The 16,994-nt window shown below is 35.1% G+C and overlaps 1 protein-coding gene and 1 long non-coding RNA gene across 4 annotated transcripts in view; one reads left to right on the top strand and one right to left on the bottom strand.

Annotated features, from left to right (window-relative positions):
• Positions 1–16,994, top strand: part of PTPRQ (protein tyrosine phosphatase receptor type Q) — a 200,353-nt gene that overhangs the window by 139,232 nt on the left and 44,127 nt on the right. Inside the window, exons 32-35 of the mRNA XM_035002069.1 lie at positions 525–747; positions 2,390–2,463; positions 12,137–12,236; positions 15,127–15,255. Coding sequence (XP_034857960.1) covers positions 525–747; positions 2,390–2,463; positions 12,137–12,236; positions 15,127–15,255 — 526 coding nt within the window. The remainder of the gene's footprint in view (positions 1–524; positions 748–2,389; positions 2,464–12,136; positions 12,237–15,126; positions 15,256–16,994) is intronic.
• Positions 1–16,994, bottom strand: part of LOC118008528 — a 150,915-nt gene that overhangs the window by 100,150 nt on the left and 33,771 nt on the right. The gene's annotated exons all lie outside the window — the stretch shown is intronic.

Raw genomic sequence — 16,994 nt, 5'->3', positions numbered from 1 at the left:
TATGAATTGTTGAATGCTAAAGAAGTTTCAGTTCAAAATTAGTAATATAAGGTTGACTACCCATTATCACACAACTGTTGAGCTTAATACAGTGTTAATATTATCATTAATTATACTAATCATTAATTTATACCTAAAATACTTGACTAAAATAAGACAAGCCATAGTTAAAATATGTGATTTATTTATTCATTCCATATACTGGTTGGATTGCTTGATTTTGACAAGATAGAGTCTTGACAGCTTCTTTGGAGGTATGAACAGGAGAGTTATCCTTGACCGAGAGATGTTCTTTCTGTCTCTGAGAAGTCATCCTCCACAATAAAGCCTAAAGAATCATGTGTGATGGGGCAAGATAGGGTTTCCTGTTTATCCAGGTAGACCAGATGAATCATCCCTGGTGGTTCACAGAGTTAAAGATGTTGCATCCAGATTTTCCTCATGTAATTATACAAATGCTCTTCAGAAATGTGAAAATATCTTCATATATTACTTGTAATTTTATCCTTTTTTTCTGAAAATAGCTCAGCATGATGGAAATGTAACAAAGTGGTATGATGCATATTTTAATAAACCAAGGCCGTATTTTACAAATGAAGGCTTTCCTAATCCCCCGTGTACGGAAGGAAAGGCAAAGTTCAGTGGCAATGAAGAAATCTACATCATTGGTGCTGATAATGCATGCATGATTCCTGGCAGTGAAGACAGAATTTGCAATGGACCTCTGAAACCAAAAAAGCAATACTTGTAAGTTTAGTTGATGTTTACTAATGCATCGTGGTAGCAAGCAAGGCGACATCTTTTATTCATCCATCTACCCATCCTTTCATCTTTCCAATAAGTGCGAGGCATCCATTATGTATCATGACCTGATACATGGTAAAGATCAACAAGACATTGTCCTTACCTTCCCTAAAAGTACAGTTCTATAAAGTAGGCAAGCTTAAAAGTAATTATGCTTTGATATGATAAGTGACATAAGGACAATATGAAAAACATGTAATTGGAGAACATGGGTAGGAGAATTGAATTCTTTCTGTAAAGGATAATGTGACTAACATAATATTTTGTGCTTTTCACTCATTATTTTGCAACACATGCTAATTTATGGGTTTTTAGAAACACTATCCTAGTCTTTTAGTTGACGACAACTTCAGTTTACCAGAGTTATAGCAATAATTTTCTCCTCTTTGTATTATTAAACCTCTCAATTAGTGACTGAAATATTTATAATTCACTTTAATATTTGTAATTTTGTGGATCATGATAATCTAATGTATTAAATACCACTGCTGATATTCTGGCTTTATTAAATGCTTTGCTAAATTAATCACTTGTCTCCTGTTAAATTGATTGTGTTATTTTTGTCATAAGACTATAATTTTTTAATCTTAAATTATTTAATTTCCAAAATATAATTTTTACTACCAAATTTGGAAAATGCAGCTAATTTCATGTTTGCCTGCTAGTTAAAGCATTATTAAATTCTTCATAAACATTCTAAGCTAACATTAGAAAAATAAAGAAGTCAGGCATTTGAAAAAAATAGAATGCTCTATCATCTATTAATAAGTACAGCTACTTTGGTTACTAAGCTATTGCCTGAAATTTAATTATCATAATAGGCAGTTATGAAAATGTTATACCACAAAATTTAATATTTATTCAAATATTATTTATTTTGCATATTTTTCCAACACAGACTCTTCATATAATCAATAAAGTCGTAAGAATTTGAGAAGAGTAGAGATTAAATTATAAACAAACTTATTAATGTAAGTTGGTTTTGTACTTTAAAATGCTTAGATGCCTATAATTTTTAAATAAGGTAAATTTCAGTTATCTCTGAAGATGTTAAAATCACCCATTCTGTAACCATTTTCTGTTTCTTATGTCATAAAAACATAGAAAGTGAAAATACGCTGGGCACACACAGAATTAAGAAGCATTTTGCTAACGTGAACAAAATAAGTTCTGTATGACCATTCTAAATCTAGGTCATTGGTATTTTCAAAAGTAGTTGAGGTATAACAGTTATTAAACTTTCTATTTGTAAAGTATGTTTGTGTAACACACTTTCACACAGACATGAAATAATTTCATCCAAATAAATCTATGAGGAATGTAATCTACTTCATCTGTTTAACCCGCTGACTACTCATGAGTCTGGCCAAACTTTTAATTACTCTCTTATATGCAGGATAATTATTCATCTCCCATAAAGATAAGACATATTGTTCTGATGGCAATTGATTTCCAAGTTTACATCTCATAAATACACTTTCTCTTGAATAAAAATGTGTATTTTTCATTGCTATTTGTTAAATTATTCATAGAAAAAAGTCATATATCATGCAAATTTTTGGTTTTTATTTTTTTTATTTCATAGATTTAAATTTAGAGCCACAAATATTATGGGACAATTTACTGATTCTGATTATTCTGATCCTGTTAAGACTTTAGGTAAGATATATTCTGCAATTTAATTTCATTGATAATCTCAACATGCTAATCATAGTTGTAACATTCATTAGTAAATATATTAATCCGTGACTGAATGTTCTCAAGTATAAATTCATTTCAGGGTTAATTAGCCTGACAAAGGAAAAAATACTATTTGTGATATTCTTTTAAGTGATGGATGTTCCATCTATTCAAATCTGGACATAGATTTCAAGATGGTATTAGTTCTATGCTAATGTGTACTAACATTATACTAAGCAAATATTTACTTGGATGTTTAATATATAATCTTATATGTAAAACATTTTTACCTAATAAAAAAGAAAAAGGTTTATGAAAATTTTCCTGAAATAATCTTAAAAACTAGAAACTTACCAACTTTTTAAAGTTTTATTTTCTTTCTAATCAAGTCTTAAGTGAGTTTTTTCAATTATACCCACCCAATCAGGCCTGAATAAACCATAAGTACAATATAGTCCAAAGCAAGTGTTTTCTTCCACCTCCTCCTCCTCCATCTTTACCATCATCATCTTCTAGACTCTTTGTATATAGTGACTGATGGACTCTTCACAACTGTCTTTTAATTGATACCAGTAGTTCTCAACCAGAGTGATTTTACTCTCCAGGGAATATGTAGCAATGTCTGTAGCCATATTTAGTTGTCACAATTATGGGGCCAAGCTACTGGCATTTAGTGGGCAGAGGCCAGGGAGGTTGCTGAGCATCCTATGTAGCATAGGACAATCTTTTCAGCAAAGAATTATTTAGTGCATAATGCCAAGAGTGCTGAGATGGAGAGAAGCTGTTAGGTGCTGTTAGCTCCATTTTATAGATGAGGAAACCAAAACCCAGATTAAGTAATTAAGTGGCTCAACAATCTAGCACAGATTCCATAACCATTCCAGTACAATACAGGATTTAGACCTGGATTCAAAACTTGACTCTGCCACTTGAGAAAATAATTTCTATAGACCTCAGTTTCCTATTTAGAAAATGGCGGTGAGAGTGTCCACCTTGAAGATTTAAATAAAATAGCATATGTAAAGATACTAATATTTTATAGTTAGTAAAATTTTAAATACTTAATCACTTCTTTTGGGATAGGTTATAATCAAAGATCTTAGAAATATACTTTTTTGGGAGAAATTATTTCCCTAGGATTTCTCTAAGTACATTGCAGCTTCCAGTTTTCTCTGTATCAAGCTCTGAGAATGTGGACCTTTGTGTGCCGTTCAGATCCACAGTATAATGTGAGACGCAACAGATTTCAGTGGGAGTTGTGGCTGGAAGAAGATAGATTTTTCCATTATTCTCAGTTAGAAATTCTCCTCTGGTTGTGGAAGATTAATTATCTAATGAGTCAGTTTCTGCAACCTCTACTTAGTTAAGGAAATTTTCAGTCTTGAAGAAATAAAGGGGCTCATGGTTTGCTACATAGATGTTATAGAGGAATAACATGAAATCTTTGGCTCTGTTGTCTTATTCCACAACACCAATGGTTTAATTAATTAATTGTACCCAGTAATTCAATCATTTTACAATTGGCTGACTAGACTTGTGGTTTTGAAATGGTGTGGAGTATTTCGTCATTTGATAGGTGAGTTGATCACACCCTGACACCACCGCGGTGAAGTAAATGTCTTGATGGCACCAACATTATTTCCTTTAGGTTAAGCATTCAGAAACTATTTACCACAGCAAAATGGTGATCCTGGTGTGTTTACTGATGCAAGATAAGAGACACAGACAAAGTGGATAGCTCATATATCTAATGGAGATGACATTTTGTAGGAGCAGAGCTAAAGATGTTGCCTTGCTGTGTAATTTTCTTGTGTGCTTATGTCTCTCATAGATTGCTGGTTTCATGCAGATTATTGATGTGAGAGTACATTATGTCAGTTCTCTGAGAGACGAAGTTACAACATCCAGGGTAATAGGAATGAAAAAAGGGGAAAGACAAGCATCAGAAACCATGATGTGCAGGGATGTGATTCCTCACATTCTGCCAAATGTCTTCCCTCTGGCTGAGGGTGGGTCGCAAGTAGAACTTTGGCTGCAGGTGGTCTCAAGGTGCTCCTCAGCAATGTTCTTTTTCTTCCTTACTCTCACAGCCAATTCAGTGGAATAAAATAATTAATTCTAGGAAGTAGCAGAAATACACCATCAGTTCTCTGGTTCCTTCTTTGAAATCATGACTATCCCCACCCCAGTCAACCAGGTACTAATGTTTGTGTGCCCTGGTAACAGCAGGAGTCTAAAGGGGATGCAAAATGTGGAACAAAGCACAGAGCATAGAATCTGGTCAAAATTAAGCACTGTTGAAACGTAGATTCAACATATAAGGTAGAAAGCCATTGGGTTGGTAAGAGGTAGTTACAAGGAAGGGTCCCATACATCTATGATCTAATTTTTCAGAGTTCATATATTATTTGTAGACCAGGGACATAAGGGCAGCCTTTCAAGCTCCTCCTTAGATTTTCTTCCATGGACTGTCTTCTGATAAATAATGGCACTATAGTCTTATTCTGGATTGACCACATGGAGTTCTGTTCTCAAGATAGTTATTTATAGTTAGTGAAACCATGACAGGCAGGAGTGGAGAAAATAATTAGAAGTGCCACCCTGAGTTGTGGTGAAATGAGATGTGCAGCTTTGGAGTATGGAATGGACCATTGGAGCAGAATTCCTCAATGTCTGGAAAAGTAGCTCAGTCATCTAGCTGGTTAATGGATTTACTACCATCAATTTCTGTCCTCACATTTTACCTGGAGATTGGATCTTACGGTTCTGTGGATATCAGATTCAGCTTGATGGGTCAGGCACCAAAAAGTACACTCCAGAAATGGCCCTGGTCCATGATTTGACATTAGTAAAAGACCATGGAGTCATAAGAGTTTTGGGGGGTAAAAAAACAAACATTGCCAAGGAAGAAGTAGTAGGACTCAAAAAGGAAATAAACTTGATTATTTCTACATTAGTCAGCGGCAAGAATGGTCTCATGGCTGTGAGAATGGGAGCAACCATATAATAAAATGCAATGATGTAATTACCCTGGCATCATCAGAATATTACAATGGATGTTTGAGTCCTTGTTTATCTCAAATATGTCATGTATTAGGATAGATGATACCATTTGCAACAGGCTAGAGGCTCCCAACATTCCTCACAAGCCTGCTGAGAACTTATGTGTGTATGTGATCTCAGACTTCAGTGAAAGAAGTGAAGAGCCCATCTAGGTCCTCAAACCACCCGTGGATATACATTCCTTCACTGGTATTTAGCATAGCACAGGCAGTGAGCTCCAAGCTAAGTAAAATCTTCAGGATTTAAGAGTCTTTGCAAGGCTGTCTTTTTAAGTTAGTATAGAGTGTACATTTCTAAGACAGACCATTTTGATAGTGGTTGGGCCTCTTACAGATACTATTATTTTGAAGTTAAAATTAGGGGCAAAAGAATCACCGTAGACTAATCAACTAAAAGGTTTAAGTTTATTGAAAAGGGTTAACAAAAGCACAAGTGAAGGGGCCAGGCAGGGCTTTGCTGAATAAGGATGAGTGTGTGGAAGAGGAGTTTGCACTTAGGGAAATCTTTATGACGTGTAGGAATAAACAGGGGAAATGACATATGGCATTATTTTAATCCTAAAGAAATACCTACAACTTATTTGATTTTGTTTTCACTCAGAATGAGCATTAACATTTTTACTAACAAAACTCATAAGAATCCTTCTTAAACTCTTTTTAAAAATCCTCTTTAGGCACATCAGTTTATGGAAACTGCTCGTAGGCAATGTTTTGATTACAAGGTTTAATTATAGAGGATTCCTGTGATTTGAAAACCAGACACTGCTTTCTGCACCTTACCGGGCTTCATTAAAGCTGAACAAGATGAAATCTTAAACCCCATGGCAAAGGCACTCTGTGATTGTTTTCTTTTGTCATAACACTTCTCATTTAATTACTGTGCTAACAATGAGAAGTTCCAATATACTCATTTAGAAACAGAAATCGGGAGTCGCTATGTATTTTTTTTTCTTTTTTTTGCAGTGAAAGGATCACTTGCCCCCAAGACACCAGATGAATGAGGAAAGTTTTATGATATTAATTATTATTAATAATAATAATAATATGGTAATGTGGTGCTGAACCTCATAAACTTTGCAGTCAGACAGACATACTTCAGGCAGTATGGGCATATATTGAATTTATGTGGCCTTGGGTTTGTTACTTTAACAAATTAATTTCTGAAATCTTATTTCCAAAATGAAAATAATAATACCTACCTCATAAGCTAACTGGAAGATTAAATCAGATGAATGAATGACAAGTAAATATGAAATGTTTATTAATAAAGATAATTATTATTTTTTCCAAAGATTTTATTTGTTAGAGAGAGACATGGTGAGAGAGGGAACATAAGCAGGGGGAGTGGCAGGCAGAGGGAGAAGCAGGCTCCCCGCTGAACAGGGACCCCCCCCTGCAATGCGGGACTCGATCGCAGGGTTCTGGGATCATGACCTGAGCCAAAGGCAGATGCTTAACCAACTGAGCCACCCAGGCGTCCCAATAAAGAGAATTATTCATGTGCCAAGGCTTTTATGAATATTTTTATATATAACCCCACGTATTCTTCACAACCCTATTAACATAACCCCCTATTTATGGGTGTCCTCAATTTATTGGTAAGAAATCGGAAGGATGGGTCTTTTAACAACTTGCCCGAGGTTACAGAGCTAGGACAGGGCAGCACCAGCTTTTAGATCCAGGCAGGCTGACTCCAGTCAGTGCTGTGCTAGTAACTGCTGTATGCATTGCCTGGAAATCGCTCAGTGTCTGAGTCGGTTGCAGTTGCACTGCTCTTGGTGAGTTTTCTGCTCCCACAGACTTCCTATCCTTGCTGTACCCTTTTCTCTTCCCAACATTTTTAATTACTTCCAGCTGTTTTCTTATCATCATTTCCTCTTAGCTTTTGGAGATTAGCGTTCACACATGAGTATGCTCTACTTTTGCACATAAAGATACAAAAATTCCTTTTTGTTTTTTTTTTAGCAATGAATAAGTGTTTCCTTACACCCTGGAAACCACTGTTTATTGTCTACTTTTAATATTTTGCCAAACTGATGCATGAAAATAATATGTCTAGGGCATTTTATTTTATTTTATTTTATTTTATTTATTTGAGAGAGAAAGAACACCAGTGTGGGGAGAACAGAGGGAGAGGGAGAAGCAGGCTCCCTGCTGAGTAAGGAGGCCAATGCAGGGCTCGATCCCAGGACCCCAGGACCAGAGCCACAGGCAGATGCTTAACTGACTGAGCCACCTAGGTGCCCCTAGTGTGTTTTAACTTACATTTCTTCAGTTATGAAATTGAGTGACTTTTAATAAATTCTTTGTTCAGTACTTGAATATCTGGATGAATAGTATTGTCCAAAAGAGAAGAAGAGATCCTTATACTTAAGTTCTGTTATAACAACTTGTTTTCTTTTAAGATTAATAATAATATTAGAAGATCTTTCACATGACATACATCTATATCAAGAGCCAGATATGTCCTATGAGCTTTATAACTCATTTAATTCAGCTTCTTCTTAGAGTTATAAAACTGGCTTAAATCAGATTTCAATCAAAACACAGGAAATTTAGTGCTTTATAATTATGTTTGCTTAATTACAGCAGTACATTTTATTATGCAAATAAAGCATAATTTAATGTGACCTTTCTTAGGACTTTAAGTCTAGTCAGGAAATTACTTCTGCTTATTACAGAGAGAATCATGTTTATATTTTCAAGTGAAAGAATTCCATTTTCTATGGAAGGATTTGGAGAAGTGACTTCATTTTGGATGGTAATTCTCTGTGGGTATATGCATAACAGTGAATCAGAGTTTGTACTGGACAGTCATGGTACACTTTGTCCTTTCCTACTAGTACATTTGTAATACATGTACCCAAAAGGATTACATACTGTTTATTAATACATTGTATGTCATTTCCTCACTTCACTTGGCTAGTACTTTGAAATGGTAATCTAATCTGAAACATTTTTCTGTGGTCTATGAAACCATTTTTACCCCCAACTGGGTTCTAAGGTCCAGTGATTCAGTATTACCTGATAAAGAGCATTCTTTATTCATCTTCATGTATTTCCTTTCCTATGCACATCCAATTAGAGTCAGCATGTGAAAATTCATAAAACAAGTCATTCACATGTTAATATATTTTAAAAAGGGGTATCTAAAATACTGTATGAGCTAATTGCTGCTTTATAGTCTCCTAAACTTAGCTGGAGATCTAGATAACCATGAAACTCTGGCAACTATTTTTAAGATTCAGTATTCATTCGAATCTAACCAGGCAAAATAGCCATAGGAACCCTTTCCTATTGTTAATATTTCATAAGCACCAACCCAGGGAAAAAAGATAAAACACTAATTCTTGCATGATATACAGGTAGTTAACCTATTTTATTTTGTCACTTAACCTTTTGTACTTTTTACAGTAAAATTATAAATTATAACTCATATAACTTAAAAATGGTTACAATTATAATAGTTGTTTCTAAGTAAATGATAAATATCTTGCATTTCTTATTTGTTTCAATGCTTGATCTTCAACCTGAAAATTTTTAGTATCTATTTCAAAACCAATATTTATATTCATTAGTAAATTTAGCAAATATTTATTGAGTATTTATTATGTATCTGGTATTATTCTCAGAACGGGGAATACAGTTTTAAATAAAACGAAGACTCCTGTCTTTACATTCTGGACAGACAATGAATAATGAGGATCATAAATAAGTTTATTATAAGATATATTAAAGTCTGATAAGAGCAATGGAGAAAAAAAGTAGAACGGAGTGCAGAGGATGTAGAAGGGGGGAAGGCAGAAGTGAGGAAGTTGGAGCTTTTGATTTTAAATAGGATGATGTCTTAGTCTGCTTAGTCTAGCATAACAAATTACCATATAGGCTGTGTGGCTTAAACAACAGAAATTTTGCTCACAGTTCTGGATGCTAGAAGTCTAAGAACCCCAAGTTCCAGTAAGTTTGTTATGTGGTGAGGGCTCTCTTCCTGGCTGGCAGAAGGCCTCCTTCTTGCTGTGTTCTCATAGGACCTTTCCTCAGTACATGTGCTCAGAGGGAGAGAGCTAGCTTTCTGGTGTCTCTTGTTATAAGAATACTAAGTCTATTGGATTGGGGCCCAGCCCTTATGACCTCATTTAATGTTAGTTACTTCCTAATTCCAAATACAGTCACACTGAGAGGCTAGGGCATCAACATAAGAATTTTGGAGGGACACGTGTATTTGGTCCGTTTGGGCTTCATTGAGAAGGTGATATTTGAGCAAACTCTTGAAGGTTATGAAGTGGCTACTCAGACAGATACACAAGAGAAATACCTTTCCAAGCACAGGTAGAAGCTGGTGCAAATGCCCCATGACCTGGTATGTTCCAAGAGCAACAGGGAGGCCAGTCTGGCTCCAGTGGAGTGAGGAAGGTGGAAATTGAAGGGGAAGTCAGAGAGATAACAGGGAGTCAGAGAGTTAATGAGGGACCAGATCACAGAGGCCATTGGAAGGACTTTGGCTTTTCCCTGTGAGAGATGAGGAGGATTTTAAGTAGAAAGGTAATATTTTAAAAAGGATTACTCTTCCTGCTATTAAAAATAGATGGGAAGAGGACAAGGGTGACTACAAGAAGACTTGTTAGGTGTCTATACAATAATTCATGCAAAACAGGGTGGTGGCCTGGCTCAGGATTCTGGCAGCAGAGGGGATGAAAAATGAATACAGCATACACAAAGTTTTGAATAGTATAATGAACCCCCAAATACTTACTAATTAAATGTAATAATTTTTAACATTGTGTTACATTTGTTTTATTTATGCATTTGTTCTTTTATTTCTGAAGTATTTTAAAGTAAATCACACAAAGCATTATATTCCACTATTTAGTATGTTTCTCTAATAAGAACATTTCTATTGTCTCAGTTAAATAAAATTAATGATAAATCCTTAATATTATATAATACTCTATATAAATCATCTTCTGTTTTTTTTTCCTTCATAGTATGTCTGAATCAGGACCCCAATAAGAGGTTCATATATTATTTTTATTGTTGTGTCTCTTACTCTCTTTTATTCTTCCTCTTTTTTCCCCCTATGCCATAGATTCATTAAGGCAAACACATGAGTTGTTCTATAGGAGGTCCCATATTCTGAATCTGTTTGATTCCTTTCTCTTGGTATGATTTTATTTTTTTCCTCCTTCTTCTACTTCTTATAAATTAGAAATAAGATCTAAAGGTTTGAATATTCACAATTAACATTTTCAGCAAGGGTGTTTTGCAGGTGTTGCTGCCTAGATTAAAACACCTCTCATCAGGAGGCATATAACATCTGGTTGTCACATTTCAATGATGTTAAAATTGATCAGTGAGTTTTAGTTGTCATAACAGCATGATCCTTCATTGGAAAGTTGGTTTTTTCCCCCCTTGTTATAACTAGCAAATAATCTGTAGGATGATAGTCTAGTGTCCTGTTGATATCTGATTCCCTGTCAACCTTCCTTTTTATCATTGAGGATAGATTTATGCTTGTTACCTAAATAAATTACTTTATTAGGAGTGAAAAACTAATTTCTAATTGTATTAGTCCTTCCACACTTATTAAATGGAGCTCTCCTCTAAAGAAGTGCTTTATTGCCTTGAGTAGGACTATTTTTTTAATTCATAAAATACAGTTCATATGAGAAAGCTAGGAAAAATTGCTTAATTTTTTCCCTTTAAGTATAAATTTTTAAAATAAGAAAATGGCAGTCTGGCTATAACCAGTGCTTACAAATTAAAAGTTTGTATATTTTTTATTTCTCTTTCATTGAATAATACTAGAACTTGTGGATTTTTATATATTGAATCTATTTCCACCAATTTCAGTTTTTATTCATCATAAAATTTAAGCTGTTCCCTCTTTGACCAGTAGGAACTTCTGCAAGATGATCCTTTCTTCTTTCCATACCATTAGACTTTGATAGCTTCTTAGCTCTCTGGCCCCTCTAGATGTCCCAAATTCCTTTTGTTTTCTAATCACACTTTGGAATTACTATCTCTCCAAGTTTCCCTAGTTTCTTTTAAAGAGAAGTATGTGTATCTTGAAGATAGAGGCAAGAAGATTTCCTAGGAGATTGTGGATGTGTTCTATGAGAGAAAGAGAGTCAAATATGACTGCAGAGTTTTTGGACTGAGCAACTAGATCAATGAAGTTGTCGTTAACTAAGAGGTAGAACGATGCAGTTGAAAGGAAGGAATTATAGGAGTTCAGCTTTGGATATGATTTGAAATTTTAATTACAGTTCTAAATAAAGATATTTAGTAAGCAAAGTGGATATTCACATCTGGAGTTCGATAGATAGCAATTAAGTAGTCATCATTTAAGATGAAAATTAAAACCACGAGACTGCATGGGCTCACTAAGGTGGTGAGTTTAGATAGCAAAAAGAAGAGGTCCAAGGGCTGAGCCCCGATTTAGAAGATCTAGGAGAAGAAGGGGAACAAACATATATGTACACTTTCTTAGCATTCTTGAGAAACATTCCAAGAAAATATTTTTCTGTGTTTTGAGACCCAAGTAGTATTTCCTAATAATAATCAATAATAATGTTCTTTGTCCTCTTCAGGTGAAGGACTTTCTGAAAGAACTGTAGAAATTATTCTCTCAGTCACTTTGTGTATCCTTTCGATCATTCTTCTTGGGACAGCTATTTTTGCATTTGCAAGGTAAAATTTATTTATACTCACTTTCCTAAGATGCTTTATAGACATTATTCAGTCATTGTCCAATCAGGAGACAGAAGCCACAATAATAGTCACTTGAATGGGGAGTATTTAATTTAAAAAAATTGCTAACTAGTAGAAATAGTTAACAACTATAAGGGGTTAAAGAACTCTAAAGGGTCCAGAAGTAGCAAGTACGACAAAATGGCTGCTCTCTCAAGGCTGAGGAAGAATGGACAGTAAAGGAACTAAGAACCAGAAGAAGTCTCACTCCAAAAGTTTGACATGGAATGTCTACCACAGGCACATGCAGCCGGTCACCTATCAGCGGGCAAAGAAGATGACAGAGGGAAGGGGCTGGAGCTGTTCTGTAGAAGCTAATCATCATTAATCGAGGATAGGCAGGCTGGAATTGGTCTGTAGAAACAGCCCATCTTGCTGAATAATGTGGGGGTGCTGAGCTATTGGAATTGTTCACCAATGGGAAGAGCATCCACTTTGGAGGCAGCTAGCACTCATCCAGGTGGGCTGCTGGGCTTCCACTTGAATAATAATCATGCAGCACTGGAACACACCAGGGAAGTATCTCCCTGTCCCTCTGCCCTTGAAGATCACTGTGGTGTCCTCTGTTGACAAAGCTGAGCATCCCAGCAGCCGGCAAAGGGGAAGTATAGAGTCTAGCTCCAATATCACAGAGTGGGGCAAAGAAGAGCAGGTTTGCTTTGTTTTGTTTTAATTTTATTATGTTATGTTAATCACCATACATTATTACATCATTAGTTTTTGATTCATTGTTTGCGGATAACACCCAGTGCTCCATGCAGAACATGCCCTCTTCAATACCCATCACCAGGCTAACCCATCCTCCCACCCCCCTCCCCTCTAGAACCCTCAGTTTGTTTTTCAGAGTCCATCATCTCTCATGGTTCATCTCCCCCTCTGATTTCCCCCCCCTTCATTCTTCCCCTCCTGCTATCTTCTTCTTCTTCTTCTTTTTTTTTTTTTTTAACATATATTGTATTATTTGTTTCAGAGGTACAGATCTATGATTCAACAGTCTTGCACAATTCACAGCACTCACCATAGCACATACCCTCCCCAATGAGCAGGTTTAAAACTGAGAGATAATAAAGTGATAACACAAAAGCAGAAGGTTTTCTCGGATTTCTGCACTTTAAAAAATAATTTAAAACTGATAGGTTTAATGAAAAATATTTTAATCAGGTTTAAATCTTAAAGTTTATACAGAAGAGATCATTTTTACAATCAGGACAACACTTTGAAGATGTCCAACTTCCTTACATGGTGGGCCCCTTCTTCCTGTTTACTTTACCAACAAGTCTGTACTTCATTTTCCAAGGGTCCCTTTAAATTCCCAGTATCAGCCTCCTAATTCCCTTCCTGTTTACAGGGTCTCAGGGGAAATCTTAGTTGTGGTCCTAAAATCTGGCTTCATAAAGTAGATTTCTGAGTTAAAGGGACCTTATATTTGCAAAGGTAACCACGACACTAATTTCCTAAGTAGCTCAGTAGGCTGTTTTTATTTTATTTGAAGAAGGTGGTCCCATATTCTGTATGCCATGCATCATCTCTTTCACCTTGAATCTCTTAAATCATCATTTTGATGGATAATTTGAAGAGCTGTTGAAACAAGTATTTTTCTTATGCTGCATACTGTTCTCAGATTCCTCCCAGAGATAGTGAGAGAAAGTCATTATTCTAGGCATTTTTAGGGATAGATTGTTTAAGATATCTTCCTTGTACCTGAAGGGCATGCTTTGGCCATATTCATATTGTTCCTTGCTCTAAAATCTTTTCTGACTTTTCATCTCCTTACAGGATAAACTCCTGATGTGGATAAGAAATTCTCTCCTCTTATTCCCTACAACCTCCTAACATACTTCTCTTTGGCCAAATGGGTCTCTTCTCACCTGAATGTTCCTTAGGCTTTTCTACAACTCTGCTTTTATACGGTCAATCAGAAATGTGCTTCCTCCTCCTTCTCGTTCTGGAACACTCAAATCAGATCTCACTTTTTTACTTCCTGACAATACTAGTAGTTGTCCTATGAATTGGAATTTGGAATTTTTTTCTTTTTATTGCTTTTTCTACATTTAGATCTTGCTTCTCAACTAAACTGTAATGTTCTTGGATAGGAACCATATTTTATACTTTCTTTTCCATCCTTAATAATTCATATTACATAATAAATGTTTGAAATGTAAAAGATAGCATAGCTAATATCACTTTGTAATTACCATACTGTGTCATAGAAAAATAAGCATGTAAATGGCTTAAAAATGAAAGGACTTGGATTTGATTCTCAGATTCATGTGATTTTTATTTTTGAACTTGAATTTTCTGAATATAAATAAAGATAACATTATATGCTGTACAATATTTTTATAAAAAGCCTATGAGACAATTTAAAACATATTTCTATGCATTTTCATGAATGTAGAAATGTCTCGTGTATATAAAACAATGGAACATGGTCTTTTACTGCTGGTGCTGGTAGCAATGAGCTGGTTCCACTTTGGCATACTTTCTCTTTATGACAAATCTAGAGACAGCTATCGGGAGGAAAAACAAGCTCACAGCTTCAATTTCATTTGCCCTGTAGTTTAAGTTTGCCAGTGGCCCAGGCCTTGATCAACTGATTCTCATTAAAATTTGAAACTTCAACAAAGCAACATCTTAAAGGAATATAGTAGAATTAGCTTTTATGGAATTAAAACAGGAAAAATAAGTTGAGTACCTATAAATTTGCACCATATTCAGAGATGTGACCCCAACAAAGAAATTATTTGACTGATATCTAAAAACAAAAGGAAACTTAATTTTATATGCTTTCTATGGTATTTCCTTTTTGGGCTTTACTACACTTTTTTAGAATTCGACAGAAGCAGAAAGAAGGTGGCACATACTCTCCTCGAGACGCAGAAATTATTGACACTAAATTCAAGCTGGATCAGCTCGTCACTGTGGCAGACCTGGAACTGAAGGACGAGAGATTAACGCGGTGAGCACACTCCTCTTGGCGAACAGTGGTTCAGAGGGCCTGGAGCCATGACCCTATTCTGACCTATGCTTGTTGGAAGTGTTTGTGGGGCTCCTATTTACACAGGTCATAGAGATCTTCTTTCAAAGAGTGACCTCCATCTTCTGCACACTTCTCACTGGTGCTCGGAGAATCACTTAATCTTCCTCATGCTTTGGGTTCAATATGAACCTCGGACTATAACGTTCAACCAAGCTCTTTTTTTTTTCCTGAGACAAATATTTTTACACATGAAACCTTTAAAATCATGTTTAATAATTCACTTCATATGATAGATTTCTTTTATATTGGATTTTCTGGAAGTGTCCATATTTTTAATCACAAGTTTAATTAAATTTGTAACGACTTGATGTTGTTTATATCATTTTTATAAAAGCCTCATAGCTCCTTATTTTAGTATGAAATTACATTAAAAATCTAACTTGTGTATTAACACTTTATTTTTTACTTGCTTAGTATTTAAAAATTAAATACAAAGTAAACAATTACCTTTGGGAAGAAAAGCATGGCATCAGTATGTATTGGAAATAGTAAAGGTGCTTAATTTTAAAGAGTAAATATTTTAAGTCCTTTTGAAATCATTATAAATCATTCACAATGTTGACACATTTGAAAAACTTGTCTACTAAGATAATTCATCAAATTCTTAATAAAAACTGTCATCAGGCCATCATAGCAAGTTTAGATTCTTATAAGATGCAATATTTTGTGATGCTTATAAGCACATGACAGTTTTTACAAAGTACATGAACAACTCTGCTAGGCTTTAAAAAACTATTATTAACTCTGGAAATACGCCATGAAAGTTCTTGAACTTAAAAGGGGGTTGTTTATAGTTGTCATTTAGCAAAGCTGGTCTTTACCTAATAGATTGACTTTGAAAGAGTATTTCCAGCATGCCTAAAAATATCAAATATGTGTTACAGAGGGAAGTGTCATCTGATAAGCAGGGGCCTTCCAAATACTGCAAAATGAAAGTCATTCAGTGTTATCACTAAATTACAAGGAAATTTGTTCTGTTAAAGAGGTAAACTTACTCTTTATATTTAGATATTTACCTTTGTTTATATTCTAATAGAGGTTGTTTCTATGGATACAACAAAATGGATAGTATTCCAAAGACCATATGGAAGAAGGTTATCTATTATCCAGGACATAGTTTTCCACATTAGAAATGTTATGTATGAAAGAGCAATAGATTTGCAGGGTAACCTGCCAGAGTTAACCACATCTTAGGAGCAATAGAGCATTCCAATATTAGGCTATGTCTTGGTCCTTAAAAGGGTCATCCTGTGTAGTAAAAGGAAGTTTCTTCTCCTTTCCCCCTGCGGGCCAACTGAATTTCTGTAGTATTCTCTCAACTCCCTTTCTCAATGTTTGTACCACCTCCACAGGCCTGGAGTCTCAGTGTCTTCTAACACCCAAAAGTACAAGAGACAACACGTCAAATCTCTCAGTGCAATTAATTTTAGTTGTTTGAACGATTTAGTTGAATCTGTTCATACTAAAATGTTCTAAGTGTCCAAACACTTATAGGGGCAGTTTTTTAAAAGAATCTTTATTAATATCCCAGAAGTCCTTAGTAAGTAGATCTTTAGGAAGAGATAAGACGTAACAAAGTGAAAAAAGCCAGTCAGTATTAAAATGCTCTTTATCAAGGAGGTTATCATTCTAGGCAGGCTGTGCTGAGGTTAGATTCC

The sequence above is a fragment of the Mirounga leonina genome, unplaced genomic scaffold (assembly GCF_011800145.1).
Source record: "Mirounga leonina isolate KUSES-001 unplaced genomic scaffold, KU_Mleo_1.0 Mir_126, whole genome shotgun sequence".
Lineage (NCBI taxonomy): Eukaryota > Metazoa > Chordata > Mammalia > Carnivora > Phocidae > Mirounga > Mirounga leonina.
Note: the sequence above shows the minus strand (reverse complement) of the source record. Positions and strands in the feature narration are given on the sequence as shown.